This window comes from Andrena cerasifolii, chromosome 13 (assembly GCF_050908995.1).
Source record: "Andrena cerasifolii isolate SP2316 chromosome 13, iyAndCera1_principal, whole genome shotgun sequence".
Lineage (NCBI taxonomy): Eukaryota > Metazoa > Arthropoda > Insecta > Hymenoptera > Andrenidae > Andrena > Andrena cerasifolii.
The window spans coordinates 3,316,289-3,339,124 of record NC_135130.1 but is presented as its reverse complement, the minus strand read 5'-3'; the positions used below and the strand labels follow the sequence as shown (position 1 = coordinate 3,339,124).

The 22,836-nt window shown below is 36.0% G+C and overlaps 2 protein-coding genes across 9 annotated transcripts in view; both read left to right on the top strand.

Moving 5' to 3' along the window:
• Positions 1–11,457, top strand: part of LOC143375979 (synaptic vesicle glycoprotein 2B) — a 28,989-nt gene extending 17,532 nt beyond the window's left edge. For all 8 annotated transcript variants that reach the window (XM_076825738.1, XM_076825734.1, XM_076825732.1 and 5 more), the window contains 9 exons: positions 1,805–1,967; positions 2,817–2,938; positions 3,052–3,296; positions 4,590–4,747; positions 7,134–7,326; positions 9,195–9,309; positions 9,549–9,708; positions 9,789–9,916; positions 11,083–11,457. In XM_076825738.1, coding sequence (XP_076681853.1) covers positions 1,805–1,967; positions 2,817–2,938; positions 3,052–3,296; positions 4,590–4,747; positions 7,134–7,326; positions 9,195–9,309; positions 9,549–9,708; positions 9,789–9,916; positions 11,083–11,153 — 1,355 coding nt within the window. In that variant the 3' untranslated portion in view covers positions 11,154–11,457. The remainder of the gene's footprint in view (positions 1–1,804; positions 1,968–2,816; positions 2,939–3,051; positions 3,297–4,589; positions 4,748–7,133; positions 7,327–9,194; positions 9,310–9,548; positions 9,709–9,788; positions 9,917–11,082) is intronic.
• A 2,957-nt stretch (positions 11,458–14,414) lies between these two features.
• Positions 14,415–22,068, top strand: LOC143375715 (sorting nexin-4). Its single transcript, XM_076825102.1, has 10 exons — positions 14,415–14,606; positions 15,984–16,090; positions 16,230–16,446; positions 16,526–16,631; positions 16,717–16,826; positions 17,389–17,526; positions 17,689–17,899; positions 17,976–18,108; positions 18,336–18,450; positions 18,529–22,068. The coding sequence occupies exons 1-10, from the start codon at positions 14,529–14,531 to the stop codon at positions 18,577–18,579; spliced, it is 1,266 nt and encodes a 421-aa protein (XP_076681217.1). The 5' UTR covers positions 14,415–14,528; the 3' UTR covers positions 18,580–22,068.
• The last annotated feature ends 768 nt before the right edge of the window (positions 22,069–22,836 follow it).

The window sequence follows — 22,836 nt, the reverse complement described above, 5'->3', positions numbered from 1 at the left end:
TTTATTTTCGACATAGATCCATCGTGCCAAGGCTCATCAAAATCGATGTCTGCCATACCCTGCCCTCCCCTTGTAAGTAGGCTGCAGCCTAGGGCGCCAAATTTGGGCGGAAGAAATTGAAAAGATAGTAAAATGTTTTTGCCTGTCACTTTTTATTTTTTCATCGACAATAATAGCATACATTTTTGTTTTAAATGCAACTGTAGCAAATTAGTAATAACTCATATGTGAGTTGTCATACTGAATTAATTTTAAAATTGTCACAACTCTTTTAAATTTTTTAATTTAAATTCAAATGTAGCAAATTAGTAATAACTCATATGTGAGTTGTCATATTGAATTAATTTTAAAATTGTCTCAACTCTTTTAAATTTTTTAATTAAAAAATTTAAAAGATTAAAAAATTAATTAAAAAATTTAAAAGAGTTAAGACAATTTTAAAATTAATTCAATGTGACAACTCACATATGAGTTATTACTATATTCGCTACATCTGAATTTAAAACAAAAATGTATGCTATGATGAAAAAATAAAAAGGCTGCAGCCTACTTACGAGGGGAGGGGAAAATATTTAATGATATTTCATGGACAGGGCGGCAGACTTAGCATAGGGGCGCCAAATCTTAAAATCCGCCCTTGAGAAATTGTGTAAACTATTACTCATCTCTCGCGTCATAATATTATACATAACTGACGTAATTCGTGTAAGTTACATTGTTATAACCCAGCGTAATACCCACAGGGTTGTTCGTTATTAATGATATGTAGAACCGTAATGAAGGGGATTCTTCATGGAAAATGTCGAATATGTAGAAGTATATTTTTTGATTTGGTGTTTCGTTTAAAAAAAAAATAAGTTGCACCTGACTAAGAACTGGCATAGTGCAACAATAAATATGATACAATTCTGGACGAAATGAATCCTCGTGCAAAAAGGAATCAAAATGGGGGAATAACTTTTTTCAAACGAGGCTTTGTTTTTTTTTTTAAATCGGGTTTGAATATAGAATTCAATCTTGTGAATTACAAGTGTAATCATACTTAACGTAATTTTAACACTTTTAACTGTGATCACAGTCTCCCGCTTGCAATGTGTTAAAATCGATTTTCTGCTTATATTCGACATATTTAACAATCATGTAATGGTCTTATTTAATTCTTGATCTTGCAACATCCAAATGATAAACCCTGTTTCTGTCATGTTTCTTTAATTTTCAAATAAAGTACAAATATTTGAACACGAGTTCACAGAATGATATTGCATAAACAAAACATGAAATAATAATTCGCGCGGAGTATAATAAAAGTATTGGCATTCGAAAGTAATACACACGTAATGGAAACGGAAAAATCGTCGAAAAATAAAAAAAATATTTCCAAAAATTTTGTAATATCACTGCACACTGAAGAGACTGTTGTATTTACGTTAGTTTAAAGTCTCCATAAATTACTGTTACCGTATGCTAGTATTACTACTGCATAATAATAACTTGGTAATTACTAATTTCTCGTCACTTATTTAATTAGCATTCATTAATTAGGAATTAGTAATCACTAATTTTATGCATTACTCATTATCAAGTTACTACTAGTGTTACTGTTATCCATAAACATTAATTGAAGAGTCCTTGTTGAAAACACTGTAAGTGTCAAAATTAAAAAATAAATTTCATTGGAAAATATTCTACGTGCCAATGGTACTACAATAGTATAAAATTTGATTTTTGGCACTTACAGTGTTTTCTATAACGACTCTTCGATTCTTGACTCTGCAACTGTTATCGAAGATTCGATTGCTTTCAGGCATGATCAGCACCTCATTTTTCTGGGGATTCATGACCGACACGTTTGGTCGGAAGAAAATCATGTCTTACGGTTATTTGGTCACCGGGATTTTGAGTGTGGCGACATGTTTCTCGCACACCTCTTGGCTCTTAATCCTATTCAAATTTCTCGACGGCGTAGTGTAAGTTAACACAACCAATTTCCTAAAATTCTAAGATCAGTCCACGATTGTAATGTAACAGAACCGCATGCAAACCGGTCAGTCGGAAACACGAAAGTCCCGTTCCCGTGTGTACAACGCGCGATCTAGAACATTATTAACTCTTCCAGAAAAGTTTCACGTGGAAAACAAAAAAGACATGAAATGTGCAAAGATGACGTGCAAAGACCATTATTTTCTGTACAGCTTGCACTTATGCTTTTGCCCATAAACTGTTCAACAAAACCGATTTTTGCCAAGGAAATAGGTAATTCCACTTGGAAGAACTGTGCTCACCGCATGATTCACCGTGTAATTACCGTAAATATATTTCTATGTGCTCTGCATTTAAAGATTATACAGGGTGCATCATGATGCAAAAACACGTCGAAAAGTCCTTTACCGTTTCAGGATCTGAGGCTTCGTTCTCGAGATATTAGCAGTTGAATATTAGCGGTCGGACGCCCGGGCCGCGCAGTTTAAAGCCGAGTCAGCTGAGCGAGCGGTCAAGGCTCCGCGCTCAGCTGTTTCGGCTTTAAACCGCGAGTCTGGAAGGTCTCGAGCTGGAGGTGCTAAGATCTCGAGAACGAAGCGTCGGATCTTAAAACGGTAAAGGACTTTTCGATGTCTTTTTGTATCAGGATATCGCATGGTCCAAGAGGTCCCAGAATTTTGGGACACCCTGTACATTGGATGTAACTGAACTGTTTCACATTTAAACATCGCGCGTTGGATGTCAGATTTGTAACAAGCAATTGCTTCTGAACTTATTGTTACTTACCAAAGTGATTTTTTCGAGTGTGTCGCAATTGGAACTTTTAAAATTTACAGTATATCCGGCCCATACGCCGCTTTAATGTCATATTTGGCAGAAGTACACAACGAAGCACATCGGTCCCGAACCTACATGTGGCTTGGTGTCTTCTTCTCTCTTGGAAACATTTCTTTACCTTGTAAGTGCTTCTTTTCCTTTATGTTCTGGTTTCCCACTCTTATACTCTGTATTTGTATCGTTACTCTGCTGTATTAATTGCATCGCGTGAAACCATGGAAATATTTGTCCCAGGTATTGCGTGGCTGATCATACCACAGAAGTGGACCATCACTCTCCTAAGCAGGACCATGGAAATCAATTCGTGGAGAGTGTTCCTAGCGATTTGCGCGCTACCAGAGTTCCTCGCTGCCATAGCGATGTTCGCGTTCCCTGAGAGCCCGCGGTTCCTTCTTTTAAAAGGCAGAAAAGAAGAAGCCCTGGAGGTCTTCAAGAAAATATACGCTCTCAACACTGGCAAGGATCCAGATACATATCCAGTAAGAAAAATACATATTACTTGTTACAAACTCCTTTTTAAATTATTAAACTTTTAATACCATGCCCTTCAAATTCGATTTCAAACTCTTAAACTCTAAATACTATTACTTTCAAATACCATTTTAAGCTCTCAATCTCTCAACTCTGAACATTATTCCATTATTGTTCCAAGCATGGCAGACCCATTCATGGCGTCCAGTTGACAGCTGGAAGAACCCCGTCAATTTTATCCCCGCGTTTGTAGTTAGCGGTAAATTAAATTGCCACAAAAGTAGCACCCAGCTCAATGAGAAAGACCTATCAGATTTCGAAGCAAGTATTCAGAGTGTGGATTAATATCTCCTTATGTTTCTGAGGCAGCAGCTCGGCACGCCGATGTCAGGTGAGGGATAAGTCATCATCTCGGCGTGAAAAGACGCCAGATGATGTTTCAAGCATCGTTCACCACGTGACATTACGTCTGATCAAATCGCTCGCGTTATCTTATCGGCAAAAAGTATATTTTAAACGTACTTATAATTACATCCGGTGTAACGTGTTTTCCCGGGTCTGGCGCATGTGTGATTCGTAATAACGTCATGAAGACATAACTGATCGAGATTTATACGGGCTTGTGTGGCGCAACTGGTATAAACAATGAATGGATTTTATAATGCATCTCGGTCGCCGAAGAGTCTTCACTACGTAGTCGATTTTCCTCGAACTGTCGATGCAGCTGCGGTTTAGAATTTTTAAATTAATCACGCTTAAGGTGAATCGAGTGTCAGAGAATACGTGGAACGATCGATAAATCTTTCCACAAGTTTAAGAGTTGTTATACTTTCAGCATATAATCTGTAATTATTTAGCAACTCGTTAAAGTACAAACAGGGATAACCAAAAGCTTCTTTCGCCGCTTCAATATTGCAACCTTTTTCAATCTCTTGTGAGAACAATGCGGGAACAAAATTTGCAATTTTTAATAATTTAAGTTATCAAAATTTGTAAATAATTTGAAATTTAACTCCGGCTAAATGTAGGTCAAAGAGAGATATAGGTCAGTTATGCTGATACGGGAGCAAGTCTGTTTAAAAGCTGTTATGTGTTGAAAGTTAAACATTTTACAGATCTTATTCTGCACTCTCACGTATGGCCAGTGTTTACTCCAGCTTCTACATAACGGAATTGTTGACAGGGGCTTCTGCGCGCATGATAATTTATGCAGAGCAACAAGCGGGAGATAATTGCCCCTGGTGGAATCGTTAACTGAATGACTCGCAAAACGCGAAACTAACGATAATCTTTATTTACAGATAAAGGATCTCGAGGAGGAATATTCAGTCGAAGCGTTGAGCGACAGCGTGGGGGACAAGCTGCGCTCGTGCTGGCAACAAATTAGACCACTCTTCGTGCAACCGAGCATCTTCAAGCTCATTGCTATAGGCCTGATTCAGCTTGGTGCAACAATAGGGTCAGATGAATACATTTTGTTTTAATAAGAAGAATCTTACGTTGCTGAATTTTTAAATACCCACAAATTCTACTAAAGTTTCTTGGATTCAACAAAGATTTTTAAATTTTAAATAAGATAAATAAGATTTTTAAAAGATGTTTTACTAATTATTAATTTTTTTAAGCTGACTGCTTTGATATTACAATGGATACGCACCAATTCTACTACAGTTTCTTTGATGTTGGATTCAACAAAGATTTTTAAATTTTAAATACGAAAAATACGATTTTTAAAGGAATTTTTAAAAGATTTTTACTATTTATATTTTATGCTGACTCTTTTGATATTTTATTAACGATGCGCAGAAACTCTACTACAGTTTCTTTGATGTTGGATTCAACAAAGATTTTTAAATTTTAAATACGACAAATACGGTTTTTAAAGGAATTTTTAAAAGATTTTTACTATTTATTTTTTATGCTGACTCTTTTGATATTTTATTAACGATGCGCAGAAACTCTACTACAGTTTGTTTGATGTTGGATTCAACAAAGATTTTTAAATTTTAAATAAGATAAATAAGATTTTTGAAAGAATTTTTAAAGAATATTTTACTACTTATTTATTTTTTATTGCTGACTGCTTTGATATGAGAATCGATACGCACCAATTCTACTACAGTTTCTTTGATGTTGGATTCAACAAAGATTTTTAAATTTTAAATAAGAAAAATACGATTTTTAAAGGAATTTTTAAAAGATTTTTACTATTTATTTTTTATGCTGACTCTTTTGATATTTTATTAACGATGCGCAGAAACTCTACTACAGTTTGTTTGATGTTGGACTCAACAAAGATTTTTAAATTTTAAATAAGAAAAATAAGATTTTTAAAAGAATTTTTAAAAGATATTTTACTATTTATTTATTTTTTATTGCTGACTATTTTGATATTACTATCGAAGACGTGGCGTAGGGAATGGAACAGCTGAGTGTTCTTTTCGATTTGAAGATAAGAAGAAGAATGGAATAAAATATATGGGGTGATCTAGTATCAGTTTCAGTTAAAATAACTAATTTTAGAAATTCATAGTATTACTGTGCTAAGAGACAAATAATATCTCATCACCTTCTATAGTAATTTCTCACTTGTTCAGCTATTCGGCAGTACTCACTCTCAACTGTACTCTCATCAACTGTACTCACCTCGAAAGCAATATCAATTCAACAATAGGAATCATGAATATAGAATTTATTACTTCAAAATTTTTCACTTAGTAACAATTTCAATTTAGTTTACCCAATATGTATTTCAAAGACCAGCGTTTCCAAATAAAGGCTCTTTCGCACGTGACACTTTCGTGACTGGCAACTGAAATTTCAGATATAATCAAACATTTTCTTCCTTCTGTTATCTTTTGTGAGTCAACGCTGTTACTAGGGATTGCAAACCGGTAAATCGGTAAATCGGTTTGAAGCTTTTTTCACTGATAACGTAGTAGGTATCGACGGAATTATGCGCTACATATTTTTACCGGTAATTCGCCAAATTTTTACCGGTAAATATCGAGAAATGCATAATTTACCGGTAAATATCGAGAAATACATAATTTACCGGTAAATATCGAGAAATACATAATTTACCGGTAAATATCGAGAAATACCTAATTTACCGGTAAATCGATTTACCGGTAAATATCGAGACATACGTAATTTATCGAATTCCCGGTAAAAATTTTGCGAATTACCGGTAAAAATTGTATGTATATCAATGTAGCGCATATATATAGCGCATAATTCCGTCGGTATCTACTACTTTATCAGTGAAAAAAAACTTCAAACCGATTTACCGATTTACCGGTTTGCAACCCCTAGCTGTTACTACCAAAGGAAGAGTAAAGGGGAAAAAGAGGAATGTCCATTTTTCGTGACTTTGCGATTTATAGCATATCTTGTTTGTGGCAACTGGGACTGCAGAACTGCCGAATCACAAAGTATTAAAAAATTCAAATACCCCCGTAAGATAACGTTAAAAATCTGGTATACTGGTTAAAAACCAGAAATGTCCACTCTGCACTGGAACAACATGCGGAATATCGCCACTCTTTGCCTAAGCATAAGCTTCTGTCTTCAAAGTAAACCAAGAAATTATTTAAGAAAAAAATGATATAAGAAAATTAAATTCATTGAACCTTGCTTCTTTACTGGTGGACTAAAGTATTACGACTTAATTTCCTCGATAAAGCTGTTTTGTGACATTCCCTGTTTTCCCCCCTTACGCTTCAAACGAACATATCCGAATTATCAGAGGTGAACCACAGGGGTGTCCCGGATGAAAAGAGCTGAATCCCAATTACTGGACATTGCTATATAACACACGTGATTGTGAAACTTTCAATTTATAGATCGAACTCGATTAGGCTATGGATGCCTCAATTGTTCACAATGATGGAACATTTCAAGAGCAATTACACGAAACCTGAATATATTAGCACACAGCCACGCTTCTGTTACATGCTGGGCCAACGCCAAACGAACCATAGCTCTTCAGCAAGTATCACAACTGAAACGTTGGACGTTGCACACGAGTGCATACCGGTATTACAACATTTACAGTTACAATTATTCTTCGCTCTATTTACGTACATTACAAATTCGTTGTATCGAAAGAAATAGGAACGTCATTCGATACTTAATCTAAGTCTACATTTCCAAAATATAATTTAGAATTTTTAAATTCTCTCACGTACGAAAAATTTGCATAAACGCACATTTAATTGTATTGTAACAGAAAGAATAGCTTCGAATATTAACTGTTTATATATCGAAGATGAAGTTGCAAATCGGGAAGTAGGAAATGATTTTTTTATTCATTTTGGGACGAGTAATTTCCATACATCGACTTATCCTACGATTTTTGGACACCGCGTATTATTTAGCGTAACTGAAGCATTCAAGAGTCGAACCTGGTAGCTGAGGAAGACGAGTTAACCCGTAATTTGAAAATTCGTCTGCATTGAAACAGGCGAGTTAATTTAGCGCGTCAATTTCATAATTACACACGTGCAAAGGCAGAGAATGGTCATTCCGCGCTAAACCGATCAGATTTTATTAAAATTACGGGGAGTTTAATTCGTCGTTTTCCCGGGTTCGATTTTGCTTAAAAAGTACAGACCCTCGTAGTTTGTAATTTTATTTTTACCTATTCTTCGCGAAAACAGGCAAACTTCGCCGATTTGTATTCTTTAACAGATCCAAAACCAGAAAATTGATGATTTAAAATTTAAACTGTCTCTCATTTCACGTGAACTATATTATATATTTCATTTTTATCAGACCCCCGACATTAAGTTAAAAAAATTGACGATTTGCCTTGAAATAAGCATATAGTATGTACAGTAGGGGTAAAGAAAGAAAGTTACCACTTTTGCGAACCACCCTACTTCTATTACTTTTCAATGTCAACTCAAAGCTGCAGTATGTGCCTAATATACATATTCTGAAAGAGAATTAAAAGCTGTGTAAAACCCAGTTACAGTTGAATTTACTTAACTAACAAACAAAAAACCAACATAGCATTAAACAAGACAACACACTTTTAAAGCCAACAAAAAGTTACCACTTTTGAACATTAATAAAAAAAATCTAATATTTTGTGGGAGCACCTTTTGCTTTTAGGGCAACCTAAAAAGTTACTAAACGTGGTAACTTCTTTGTCGGCCCTAGAAAAATGTTACTCCCGTCATATAACACTTTCATTTGTCAGTTAAATAAATTCAACTTTAACTGTGTTTTATACAGCTTGAAATTCTCCATCAGAATATGCGTATTAAACATACCACACTTGGTAATGTACGCTAAAAAATAACAAAAATAGAACACATCGAAAAAGTGGTAACTTTTTGCCCGCTAGTGTATGTATGTAATGTTTACTGTGGAAAAATGAATTAACCCTTATACGGAAATTTGGCCATTTTGACCCAAAATCGAGTCACAAATCTTCATTCCTTCTTTACTAATGTATTATTTGGACTGAAACTCCTTCATATCATTAAATAACCAATAACTGCCAATAATAAATAATAATTTAAAAAAATAAATAAATTTCTTTGTTGTAGAAATTTAGTTCTTACAATATTAAACCGTAATAATTAAATAAACCGAGTTTAATTTTTGTATGCTCGTTTCTTGCAAATATATGATATTGGGTGAATTTCATCCAAATTGACTTATCCAAGTCACTTTACAAATTCCGTACAAGGGCTAAGTCGCCTGTAACTGTATTTCAACACACACTTTTAAACACAGAAAGCGTTTCTAATCAGGAAATGACCCAGTTAATGGGTTAAGGCACACCACAATACGTAAAAAATATCATATATGAAAAAATATAATAGTACAGACTCTGAGCTGAACTCTCTTGAGAATTCGTGCCCCTGTAACTTTTCGTGTGTGTTAAATTTCAGGCAGTCTTGAATTCGAAAGTGTTTATCAATTCTATCGTGATCGCTACTACTGGAGTCATAGGGTATACTTTGGCTGGAAGTCTGATTACCGTAGTGGGAAAGAAGAAACTCATAGGTAAGAATATTATTATTAGATTAGTGCCTAAGTTCACTTTTTATGAAAAAAGGCCAGATAGAAAATATTCCATTTTTGAACAATTCACAACATTTCGTTTTTTACTAATATTTCAATTACTTTCACATCCTGAAAGAAATTCAAGGTTCGTCTTAGAGAAAATTATTAGAAAACGAAATTGTTATATCTCTATATAATTTCCATAATGTTTAACATCATTTGCAAATGTTGATTTTCAGCGACCTGCTTCATGATAGCCGCTGCCTGTTGCGCGTCTCTTTATTGGGCATCAAGTGCCAATAGTATTCTCGGTTTATGTTCAGTCTTCGTGGCTATGTCAAGTATAGGTGGCGCTTGTGTCGTGAACATTATCGTTGATAATTTTCCCACGGGCTTAAGGTACAGCTATTTAATACGACATAATTGCAGAAGCTTCTATATGCTATGATTCATCGATTATTTCGTGCTTTTCTTTTTAGAACTATGGCCGTCAGCCTGACAATGATGGTTGGCAGACTTGGAGCGGTTATAGGCAATTTATTATTCCCCGTTTTGTTCAACTTATCCTGCCTAGGACCCTTCTGTATGATTGGCTCTGCTTCTTTAGGTAAAAATTTCAATAAATGTGGAATGGAAGTACCGAAGGGGCTAACGAGGGAGTAGAGTAGAGTAATTCATCGGTAAGAGAACCCTATTTTTTGTTGGTACCATAGTACAGCTTTAGGGGGTGAATTCACCCCTTGAAAAATATTCAGAATTTTTTTCATGGAATATCTCGAGAAGGGTGAAGGATATTGAAAAAAGTTTAAACAAATGTTGCATCTTTTTTTATATCTACAAAACTGCGTAACAATAATTATCGAAAATCCATACTTTTCAAGTTACCCCCACCACCAATCCCAGTTTTGTAGATGTAAACAAAAGATGCAACTTTTGTTTAAACTTCTTTTCGATATCTATTGCTGTTCTTGAGATATTCCACGAAATGGAAATTTGTTTTCAAGGGTTGATTTCATCCCCTAAACCCGTACTGTGGCACCAAAAAAAGTAGGGTTGTCTTACGGATGAACTACTCTACTTGCACACAAAATTGCATAATTCTTTTAATTTTCTAGCTTCTCTTGTAAGTGCTAAATAGATTTAAGATTTTCTGTAACCAAGTGCTATTTGCCATTATCAGTACAAATAGGCAATGTGCTAGCAATTTCGTTGTGATTCAATAATGGGCCTATATTTGTTTGTTCCTTTTGTAACCGGAACTCAAATAAAATAGTTCTTTTTTCATTATTCTGAGGCTATTGTTTGGCACATAGCTTCATTGGTACTTTCAGTCGACAATTTTGAGTAATACTGTCATAACTCGTATAGTAATTTGTCTTATGATGTTTTGTCAGTGAAACAATTAAAAAGACAAGCATTGAAAAAGGTTGAATTGAACAGTCTTTGATGTCCCATTGCTTTGTGTCGTATACTGCAATTATTAATTTGATTAATATAGTAGCTACATACGAGTAAGGCCATCATTTTGTCAAAAAAGGGCCACGGTACGTTAAATTTTCTTGTGGAGTGTAAAGAACTGTGTAGATTAATATATTAAATATTATAAGATCCCATTATAGAAGGAAAGTAGAAATACAAGTACGTGCTCGAATATAATAAAATCGTAATGGCAATATACGATTGTGGAACATCAAAAATTATTCAACTCTGAAGAACACTCCCCATGCAATATTTATCATTCCCATTTCCCTATATCAAACATTTCTTTTCCAGTATCAGCCTTACTAGTGACTCTTCTTCCCCGGAAAAAGGAGAAAACAAATAAACCCAAGGATATTGCCTGACAACAGCGTTTCTGAATGTCACTGTGCAGCTATTTAGTCACAGCTGAATGAATTAAATGTAATAGTACATTGCGTGACAAGGGCGAGAAGAAAGCGATCCCGACGAGCGCGAAGTTTGCTGCCCGAGCGCAGCGAGGGCAGCACCGTACGCGAGGCAAAATCGCGTCTCCCCCTTGTCACGCATTATACTTTTTTTCAACACCTGCGCGAAAGGTGTGTTTTTGACAGCCTGCTGAGCAATCGCAAAAGAAATATGCATGTTCGATTGTTTTTTTTTATTGAAATAAAAAGAAAGAAACTAAAAGCACTTGCGATAAAGCACTTGCGACGAAGACTCCACTTTTTGGTTATCTCGCCACTCTATAAATTTGATATACATTGTCTACTTTTCATTCGATTTCGGCGGCAGCAAATTCTCCTCAATCGCTTTTGCAGCTTCTGCTATATCGGGGGGCGTGTGGTAGTATCCCGTATCACTATCACTCTTATTATCACTCATTTTATCTTTTAATGAAAGCAGGTTCTGTGACAATTGTAATGTCAACATAAACCAGAATTAGGAGCGATGGGGCTGCAGTGATGAAGGGGGAAACACCAACAGGAACGGTGGTAATGTGTACGTGACTACGCAGGCGTAGTTCATGCAAACATAACCACCACTCCTGCGGGTGTTTCCCCCTCCATTCACTGCGGCCCCATCGTTCCTAACTCTGCATAAACACACATGGTCGATATCGATTAGTGGACCAATTGGTTCTTCATACCACAGGGTTAGGACATGTTCACTTAGATCGCAAACTCAAGTTTCCTTGGGAGCAAAGTGAAAAATTGCGGATACGCATGCGCGTAAACAGGGATCGGCGGGGATAAGCTACATTGATGGAGGGGGAAATACTTACAGGAGCGGTGGTAATGCGTGCGTGACTGACGCAGGCGCAGTTCATGCGCGCATGACCACCGCTCCTGTAGGTGTTTCCCCCTCCATCAATGTAGCTTAAGCCCGCCGATCCCTGCGCGTAAAGTCTTTTTCCCTTGGGAGAAAAGTAGAAAACGCGAATGCGTTTGAAATTGTTCATCTTGCTCCCGCTTAGTAGGTGTAAAAAACACCCATTTTCATGCAGGTGTTGAAAAAAGACATTTTGCCCCCGCTCCTCCATCGATCGCGTAATTTGGTCGCATGATTTTCCCTCATGTAAATATGTAAATACAATACAATCGTGTATTGTCTATCGTGTAATTGCATTGCACTTTACTGATATAGCATATAAGATCTCGCGTTTTATATGTATGGATGGATATAAGCGAGTCGCAAACGAATGCCAGCCGTAAATGAAATTTTTAGTTTTCATGAGTACCTAACGCGGAACAATTTTAGATTCATCTCGCAACTGTTCTTTTAAGATTTCGCCGGTCAGTGAGTTGTTAGGCGATCTATTGATTGAAATAGCAGAATCCCGAAGCGATGTAATGAAATGGCAACAATATTATTATGTAATAAATCTGTTTTATTATTGTTTTAAGATACATGAGTCTCTATGAGTTGCACCTCCTGTTCTCACTCGCGAAGTTTACAATCGTGACTTTGCAATTTCATTTTATTATCCCATTTCGATGTAAAATTAGGTCGAGTTTCAGTCATCGGTTTGCTGGTTGCGGATTTGTTTAACGAAAATATGGTACATCGAAATTTACCTGTTTTTGCTGAAAATAAGCAGAAATTGCAGATTTCAATGGCCTGTATTTTTTAAATAAATTTGAAATCAGCAAAATGATGACTTAAACCCTGCCTAATTTCATGCGAACTATATCATATTTCAATTTCATCAAAATGCTTGGCATCCAAGGCCGGAGGAACCCATTATGCAAGTTATGCGCCGCATAAGGGTGCCAACTGAAGAGGGCGCGAAAAAACTATATCGAACGCTTAATAATAAAGGAATCCAACTCCAACATAAACAAAATGTAAATGTAATTTTTTTTTTATTGTACCCCGAAAAATAAAATATTAAATAGCAAAGAGTTGCAAAAATTTGGGGGCGCGAAAAATTTTCTGGAGTAAGGGCGCCAACCATCCTCACGCCGGCCCTGCTGGCATCAAATATAAAAACTGATTGATTTCGGGTGGCAGGATCGAGTCGCGATTAGCGCGAGAAAATACAATCTTAATATATAAAGCAGAAAGCTTCACAAAAAAAACTAAAAAAATTTTTTTTTGTAAAATCAGAATCTAAATTTCGGGTGAAGTCGAGTAGAAAAGCTAGTGTAATATATATGTATTGGAAACTTTAAATTCAATTAAAATTCACTGACTGTACAAAACCAATTTAAAAATATATTATACAAATATTTGACAAAAGTTATTTAAATATCATCCACTCGCATTTCACCGTTTAACTTTAATTAAAAATACTATTTTGCTTACGGGGTAGTAATCTTTCCTAACAATACCAACATATCCGTTTTGTAATATTTTCAGGTAGTTTGTTATTATAATTTCAAAATATATACTAATTTATACTAAATATATACATTTTGCAATAAAAATAAATAAACTCGTGGACCTTTTAAATTTATACATATATATAGGTCATTATAAATTGTTAACAATTTCCACATTGCACATATATGTTATATGTAATATTAAGCCTGTTAGTTTCACAAATAAAAAAGTATACTGTTGTTAAATTAATTTTTTTCTAGTCTGAATCCGATCACTTTAAATTAAATTCTATAATCTTATCAATAATCCTAAGATAATACTAAATTATTCAATACCTACCTCTCAGCAATACAATATTCAGCAAATTTAAACTGCGACCATGTTGCATTTATGAATATTCAGGCACACAAAATTCATTCTTGTATCTCCAGGCACTTAATTAAATCATTCACTCACTACATTCATTTAAAATTTGAAAAGATTTTACAAAGAGCCGAATTTGTATTCGAGCAACAACTTTCAAGAAGTGATGCGTAAGTTATTCCACCCCTAATGAGCATTATTTAACTGCGTGAACCGTTTCCAGTTTCACATAACACCCGAAAATCCCTAGACAGAGTCCAAAGCTCCATAACATAAAATTCCTCAAATAACACAGCTGCATTTTAAGCCATTCCCGTTACTGAATTATTTGCAAAATTACAAGAAACAGAAGGAATGAAATTAACCAAAGCCGTTCAGAGAGGAGTCGGTAAAACGATCTCGATATCGAGCAGATCAAAGGGAATTTAGCTCAGTGCAACGCGCAGCGCTCCGTCGGGACCCGAGCGGAGTGACACTGGAGTGGCACTGCCAGTAATGGAGAAAGTGGACGTGATGTGAAAGGTTTTTGAGTTCCTTCGCCGCTTCGTAGGTTTTTAGGCCGGCTCGAAATCATGGAAGAGGTGTTTCAGAACGGGAATTATCAGCGGGAGGCGAACGCGAACATAACAACTACGGAGACGCAGAAAGAGGTGAGAAACACTTCGATTCTCTGCTCGTTTCAATTCGTCTGCCAAATCGATACGCGTCGCTTGACACTAGTATATTAAAAGCATTCCCCTTCGAATAGCTTCGAGGACTTGTTGACTATCATTCCGTTTATACAAACGACGAATTCCAACGTCGTTTAACTTGTCCATTGTTTAATTCTATGTTCAACGATTTGAAATCGTACGTGCGTTCGAAACAATCGAAACGACGCGCAGTGGTTCTCATGCTTTGTTATTGTCCATGTAAATAATCGTAGCCCCGCGTATTCGTTTGATATCATTTTATGGCCTTGTTTTTGACGAACGACGGCGGCTTTTATTCTCATTGGATTTGCATCGAGTTCACTGCTTCGTTCGATACGAAGTTCCGCACTTGTTGCACTGTTTTTGATCAAGGTGTTCGTAAAGAGAATAAATCATTCTAACACGGTGATTCGTTATGGAGGAAGAAGATAATGCTCGAGAAACCTCATCTGCATTAAGAAAACAGTAAACCCGAAATTTCTAATTCGTTTAAAAATATGTACGCGGAAGTAGGTCATAAATTCTTCGTTTGAGCACCACTGCACAAGTGTTGGCGGTACTTACAGTATGTATTTACACGCGATTGTACAGTGTATTTAAACCCATGTATACTTAAATGAACACATACTCTCATTAAAGGCAGGTGTTACTGCTGAAGCTATGTAATTACATTTTTGCACTGAAAATTTTCCACTTTTAGCTTTTCTTTTATTGTACTGTAACAATAGAATGTTGTACTGAAAATAAATTGCTGTTGATATTTCGTCATATAGATTTGCTTTCTTCCATTATTTCTATTATTTTTTTTTTAATATTACGTAAAATATATTTAATGCAATCAGTGGTGGATGTAAGAAAAAAGGCCCAGGTGGCAAACGTTCTGAGGGGCCCATTTTTTCGGGGAAATGAAGAGCTACTTTACTAAAAGGTGCTAAGTGTACAGAAAAGTATAGGAAAAAAATATAGTGCTTGCATAAAATCATAATGTATTTTTGAAGGCAGGGCCTTGGGGGGGGGGCTTCTGAACAGGGGCCCATTTTTCATGAAAATAATGCAGTAGTTTACTAAAAACACGCTCAGTGTAATAATACAGAAAAAAATATACTTTGGATTAAACCATAATTTCTTTTAAGGATGGGGCCCTGGGTGGGCCTTATGAGCAGGGGCCCAGATGGCAACTGCTCATCGGCCGCCCTGTTAAATCCGCCACTGAATGCAATGCTGTATTGTAATTCGCTAATTCGGACACCTTGTACATGAATCTTCTACCTCTTAATAAATCGAATAATTACATTTCATGTATCTTACGTTTTGCATCGTTCCTGTTTACATTAGGATTCGTTACTCGATCACATGGAGATCTCGATAGTCGAGGCTGAGAAGCGAGCAAATGGAGCACTGAACTTAAGAGAATTTTATACAGTTTACCTCATTGAGACTAAGTGAGTAGCAACAGGGCTTCTGTATCTCTTTCGCATGTAATGAAATTAATAGTTTAATAATCTTTCGTTACCAAGTGTGCGATGTTCTTCGTAATAGTTACTTCCAGAGCGAAGAGTTTAATGTTAAATATTCTTACAGAGTCACCGATCCAGACTTCAAGGGTGCGCTGACTAAAGCGAGTTCTTTGTGGCGTCGATACACAGAATTTGAATTACTGCGAGCTTATTTAGAAATTTCATACCCGTATATTGTGCTGCCTCCGTTACCAGAAAAGAAAGTGCTCTACGCATGGCAGAAAGTTACCACTGACACATTTGATCCCGATTTTGTTGACCGGCGTAGAGCAGGTCTCGAGGTACAGCCGCATTTGCATATTTATTTATCTACTTATTTAAGTACGTCTGTTTAAAAATTTGTTGTAAATTTCTGTTAAGAATTTTCTCCTGAGGGTAGCGTCGCATCCTATACTGTCTCACGACGAGCATTTCATGGGATTTTTACAACAGAAAGATGGCTGGCGAGAAAGTATTAAAGAATCTGGTAAATTGTACACTTTGCTAAAAACATATGTTATTCATTAGTTATGTCTGTGACATGTATTTTAATCGTCTGTACTATCTGGCAGGATACTTGCAGATAGCAGAATCAAAGTTAAAAGCACTGAGCGTAGCGGTGCGATTAAGGAAACCAGACAAGCGGTTTGAAACAATAAAGAATTATGGAATTGAACTTCAGGTATGTTGATTATTCGGGAGTGTCGAGCTATTCCACGTCAAAACGAATAGGTGACAAATTTAGTTTCACCGATTCTCTTCAAAATTACAGCATTTGTCGATAACCGTGAAAAACAAAGTATACTGAATTTCAACAGCCTATGTCGAATAGTTTTCGAAATATTTAATGTTAAAGTTTCTAAAATTGAAACAAAATCGGCTGGTAACGACGTCAAATCGCAAATTGAAACTTTAACATCGATTACTGTTAAGTTCCTTCAGCTTTAAAATGAACCCAACACGGTGGCATTATCTTTAAAAATGACCGAAATATTACAGTTTAAGTGATGACGCGTCATCCGATTATGTTTCAATTTTCGATACGTTAACATTAAATATTTCGAAAACTATTTGACATAGGCTGTTGAAATTCAGTATATCTTTGTTTTTGCAAGGTTATCGACAAATGCTGTAATTTGGAAGAGAATCGGTGAAACTAAATTTTTCACCTATTCGTTTTGACGTGGAATAGCTCGTACTGTGAAATTAAGGATTTACGTTTCTATTGTGTCTATTCATTTCAGAATAATTTATGCAATCTTCTTCGTGTACGTGCGCGACTAGTAGAAAAGCAATACAGTTTGTACAAGCTACACGCAAATTACGGCCGCGTGTTCAGCGAATGGAGTGCCATAGAGAGAGAAATGGGCGATGGATTGCAGGTATTTGAGATTTACGTAACGAAGTCCCAGAATATTTTTATTTCTGGAGAAACTAAAACGACCTGCCTTCTATGTGGAAAGCCCAAATGATAAAACATAATTGAACTTTGCTATAGCCAATATGTATTGCAAAACGCACTGCATTACAGCCTGTTTTCTTAGAAATCGGGCCACTATCTGGATTCATTAGCAGCAACGATAGACACAACTCTTGAGGAAGAAGAGCTGATAGCAGATCAATTAAAAGAATGGTTGTTCGGCGCTTCTGCGTTACAAGCAGTTGTCAAGCGAAGAGAGGCTTTACAATTATCTAAAGATGAAGCTCACGACGCCTTGACTGCTACTTTCGAACAGAAGGAGAAAGTCATGCAAGGTCCTATTCTGTACTAGATATTGTTACGGTTTTAACGAAGGGAACAGGATTTAGTAACTAATGTTTACTATAATAGGTAAATCGAGCCTGATGTCTCGATTGTTTGGTTCCGTGGACACGGAAGAGGTTCGTGAACTGAAAATTCTGCAACTGGAGCAAAGAATTGCACAGCACGAAGAAGCTGTGAAGCGAGTAGATGAAGATTTAAAGTAAGACACTTTTGTTAACACTTGTATTCTAGTTAGAGGTGTGCGAGAACCCGAAAATGTCAGACCGGGTCGGGGCCAGAATTTTTCTCGGGATCGGGACGGGTTCCCGAGGGTTTCGGGATTTCTATTATTAGGAATGTTGAGAAATGCTTCATTTAAAGAGCGTCGTCAAAATATCTTGTATAAAAATAATACATTCTTTTGCATTTTATATACGATACTTTCAGATCGTTCTCTATTAAAGCAATGATGGATATAGAGAGATTTCAACATCAGAAGGTAGTAGACTTGAAAGAAATTTTGGCAGCTTATTGCATCTTGAAGTTCAAACTCGCGAGAAAGGTAAAATTATATACTGTACATGCTTCTGGTTGATGCTATATCCTGCAGATAAACTCTTATTATTTTAAATGTTTGCAGGGGCTACAAGCTTGGCAGCATATCAAGACTTGTCTCGAAAGTATGCCATAAAAAGTGTTTTCTTATTTAAGCTGACACAGAACAATGATTGTTCTCACATCTCTCGTGCGATATACATTCCTATATTTGTAAGCTCACTCATACTGTACGCTTATTATTACATCAATGTACAAGATTGTTTCTATTATTTAATATTAGACTAGTTGATATTCTATATGTATATATATAGATATGTATATATACATATATACAGGGTGGACAACGTAACTTGATCACTTTAATTATTTCTGCTACTGCTAGATAAATATGAATTATTTTTCTTTTAAATACTATGGTTTAGAGAGGCTTACGGGCTTACTATTTACTGAATTCCACTTAAGAGTAGACTTGTTCCGCGCAAGGATGACTCTGAGGAGGCTGTTGATTGGTAGGAAATCGGCAGAGAGAGCGCTACGACCAATCGCGTGCGCAGGCAGTAGTGGGAGCTGCGCAGATCGGTTGCAAATTGGGGCGTACGTCTACTCTTATATGGAATGGTATATAGCACACAATTCTTCGGCTTGTCTTTATTGTCTATAAAGGTACGTCTACACGACGACACTTTTGTGTCTAGATCAAGTGTATACACGACTCAAAAAAATTTCCGGAACATTGGAAACTGCCTAGAGCAGTCCGCGACACTGCATACGACCTATCGTCGCGGGAGTTGCAGCTAGAGCTAGACTGAAAACACTGCAACTAGCTCTACTGTGCCCAGATGGAAAGAAGTCGGTTGAAATGTCACAGGGGCAAGAGGGGTTGGTTCTTCGCTCGCGCCGCCCGTGTCCCGTTTGTTTACTTTGTATTCGTCGACGTTGTCGCGCCGGCCAATAGGGATATAATACTATTCGGACCCTAGAGTTTCTCCACCGACTTCTTTCCATCCGGGCACAGTAGTTAGACACAAAAGACACTTGATCTAGACACAAAAGTGACGTCGTGCAGACGTACCTTTATCGCGTAAAATGAGAGATTACGAACGAGCGAGAGGGACCGAAGCGGCGACAACCCATAAAGGACGCTCGGCGTCGACGAATTGTCTGCCGCGAAACGGACGAAATATAATGGAACTTCGTCCTTCTTGCTCATTCGCCGAGGCAATAACGGAAGTGGCCGGGATACCGGTCACCCTTTTCGAGACACTACTGTATACTGTTAGCAAGCTACTGTTCTTTGAAATTTTCAAGGTGACCCTCAGTTTTTTAAACGGAACCCTATCATTTTATCAGCCTATCTTTTAATGAATTCAACAAGTAACGCAACATACTTTTCTTATCATTAGAACTGAAGATATGGTGCGAAAATGTATTTCAAAGGAAGAATATTTAGAAACTTACCTATCTGCAAATGTGTTTAACATCTCCTCCCTCGCGTGCAATATTTGTATTTCTGCATACGCAATCTGAATGCCTAAGTAGTTGCTTCAAATACATTAACCTAAAATTTGTTGTTACATGCTTTCTGATGTTGGAACATTTTTGTAAACCTTTTCTTTCAATGTGCCTCGCAAAAAGAAGTGTAGGGCAGTAAGGACAGGTGATCGGCCAGGCAATTTACAAAGCCATCATGAACGATTCAACGGTGTGGAAATATTTGCTTGAGAATTTGGCGTGACTGGCTAGCATTATGTGCCAGGCAACCATCATGCTGGTACCACATTTGAGGCGGTGAGAGCGACAACGGATCAATCCACATTAAATTTTTTTTTCCTATTTTATATGATTAGTAGAGCCTATTGGAATACGTTATTGGTACTAACTTGATTTCGAAAAAAAATGTGGGTTAGTCCGTTTTTGCTCTCACTGCCTCATTTGTACCCGAATTTCTAACGGGAATTTCTAAAAGAACTTGCAGTGTTCTCTAAAATTGCAACGTATTTTACTGCGGTTAAGGTTCGGTGTTTATAAACGTCACACAATAGGTCAGACCAATTTAATCGTACAACGCGTTCTTTGTGTATGGCATTGCAGAATTCCTTAAAAAAATATTTTTCCACCATATCTAAAAAATAGTATGTTGCGTTGATTGCTGACTTTGTCTCTTTGTCCAGGGTCGGCGGAGCAAATTTTTCCGGAATGTGGAGTTGAAGGTGGGGGGAGTACAAATTAAAAGATCAAATTTCAACAGCCTAAAAACAGTACGCAAAAAAAAAAATGAAAAATCGTAAAATGCCTTGCGAATTCCCGAATGTGGAATTCCACACATTCCACACAACTCACGCCGGCTCTGTCTCTGTCCACTAAAAGATGAACGGACAAAATTATAGGGTTTCATTTAAAAACTGAAGGTGGCATTAAAAATTTAGAAAAAAATATATTGTAGTCAATATGAAAGCCACTCTAAACCAAGATATGTATTTAAAGAAAAATAATTTGAATTTGTTTTGTGCTGACGAGGAAACATCCCGAACCCGAAAATTCAAAAAAATTGTAGACTTTGTGAATATGTAAGGGATTTCCTCCTGATTACAACGAAATTTTTGTTTACTGCCCAAATTTACTCTAAGGGGGTGAAATTGACCCCTTTAAATTCCAGCTATTTTCCGAGTTTGTGTTATAACTCGCGAACTGTAAGAACTGTAAGTTACCGAATGAGAGTCCTAATTAAAAGAAGTAACTTCTGTCTTGAAACCTTTTTTCTATCTCGTACAGATTGCGAGTTACAAAATAAAATCGGAAAATAGCCGAATTGTCAGGGATTAATTTCACCCCTTCAGAGTGAATTTGGGCAGCAAACAAAAAATGCGTTGTAATAAGGAGGAAATCCTCTACATATTCGCAAACTTTCAGATTTTTTTGAATTTCCGGGTTCGGAATCTTCCCTTGTGAGTAATGGAAATAATTAAGGTGATCAATTTACGTCGTCCACCCTATATATACATATATACGCGATTCATGTTGGATATATAGATACGTGAAACTATTTAATATTTATATGTATTTAGTATGTCCTTACTGTACATGTAAGATACAATTAACCAGTTCCATGGATGTTCAGGCAGTATTTAAGAATCGTCATCAATCAGGATGTGTTACGTTTATGTTACACATAAATCATCAAATGAAATTCCTTGTACGTGAACGATGAAAATTCGAAGTATCGTTGCTATAACTTTTTATATAATATCTCCTATCTGCTGAATAGGGTTTCTCAATTTCATCGTCGTTGATGAAATCCTTCAACTGCAACTTATTTATGGGTACAATTGCTGCATTTATTTTCCGTAAAGATAGAAATTTCAGCGTTACCGATAAACGATAAAATTTAAGATTTAAGATACTATTTTCTACGTATCGAACTTTTTTTCTACGTGTACACCTATTTCAGTACAATTAGGTAGCGAGGCTTGTAACGTAAGCGGGTCGTTCCCTTCTAGTGTTGATTCAGTTCAGATCACAGGTTTTACTATGTACTGCGGCTAATTAAATGGATGTCTACTATACAAATGTTAAAGTTTTACGATAATTCCTGTTTAATAATAATAATTTAAATTATTACCCAAATGTAATTTATTTATCTACTTGTATTTCTTTGTACTTGTTTTGAATTTGTTTCAGTTATGTTCTGATCGAAACCGCGTTGTGTCTGTGATACGTTAATTCTTTTTTTCTCGGGTATGCGTTTAAGTTCGCGTATACTTTACAATTAGTAGAATAGTATTTTTACTCTGACGAAAATACGGTAAATTATTTTTCAATAAATTTAAATACTAATTATGAATAACTAATTTCATTTATTGCAAGTAAATAATTGTTTCAAATAGTTGGATAAAATAAATCTGTAAAACACCACAATATTACTATTTTGTCCAGAGTTCATGTTCCACGTCAAACAAGCGCGTTAAACAAAGTAGTCATTGTTATTATTAGCGATTTTATTACAAAAAATGTCAGAATTATAATATTTCGGGATAGGTATATTATATAGTAGGAATTAATTCCTACTAAACCTAGTTCAAATTAAAAGTTAAGAATTTTAATTTATTAGGAATTAATACATATTAATTATAAACTTAAAAAAATTTGTTGAATTGTGTTCAGTCTAAAATATAAGGGATGGAAAACTTTGAAATCTTTCGCAGGCACAGTATATGTTGCGCAATCCAATTATTATTAATTTCATAAATTGCGTAGAAATAGGAGAAAGTAAACACGTGTTAATGAGTTAATGAGGAAGTGTTAATCGTTGAAGCACTGATCCTTTTTCGTTTCAACTGTACATATGTATTATTACTGAATTAAAAGGGCAGATTTAGACATATTGTATCTA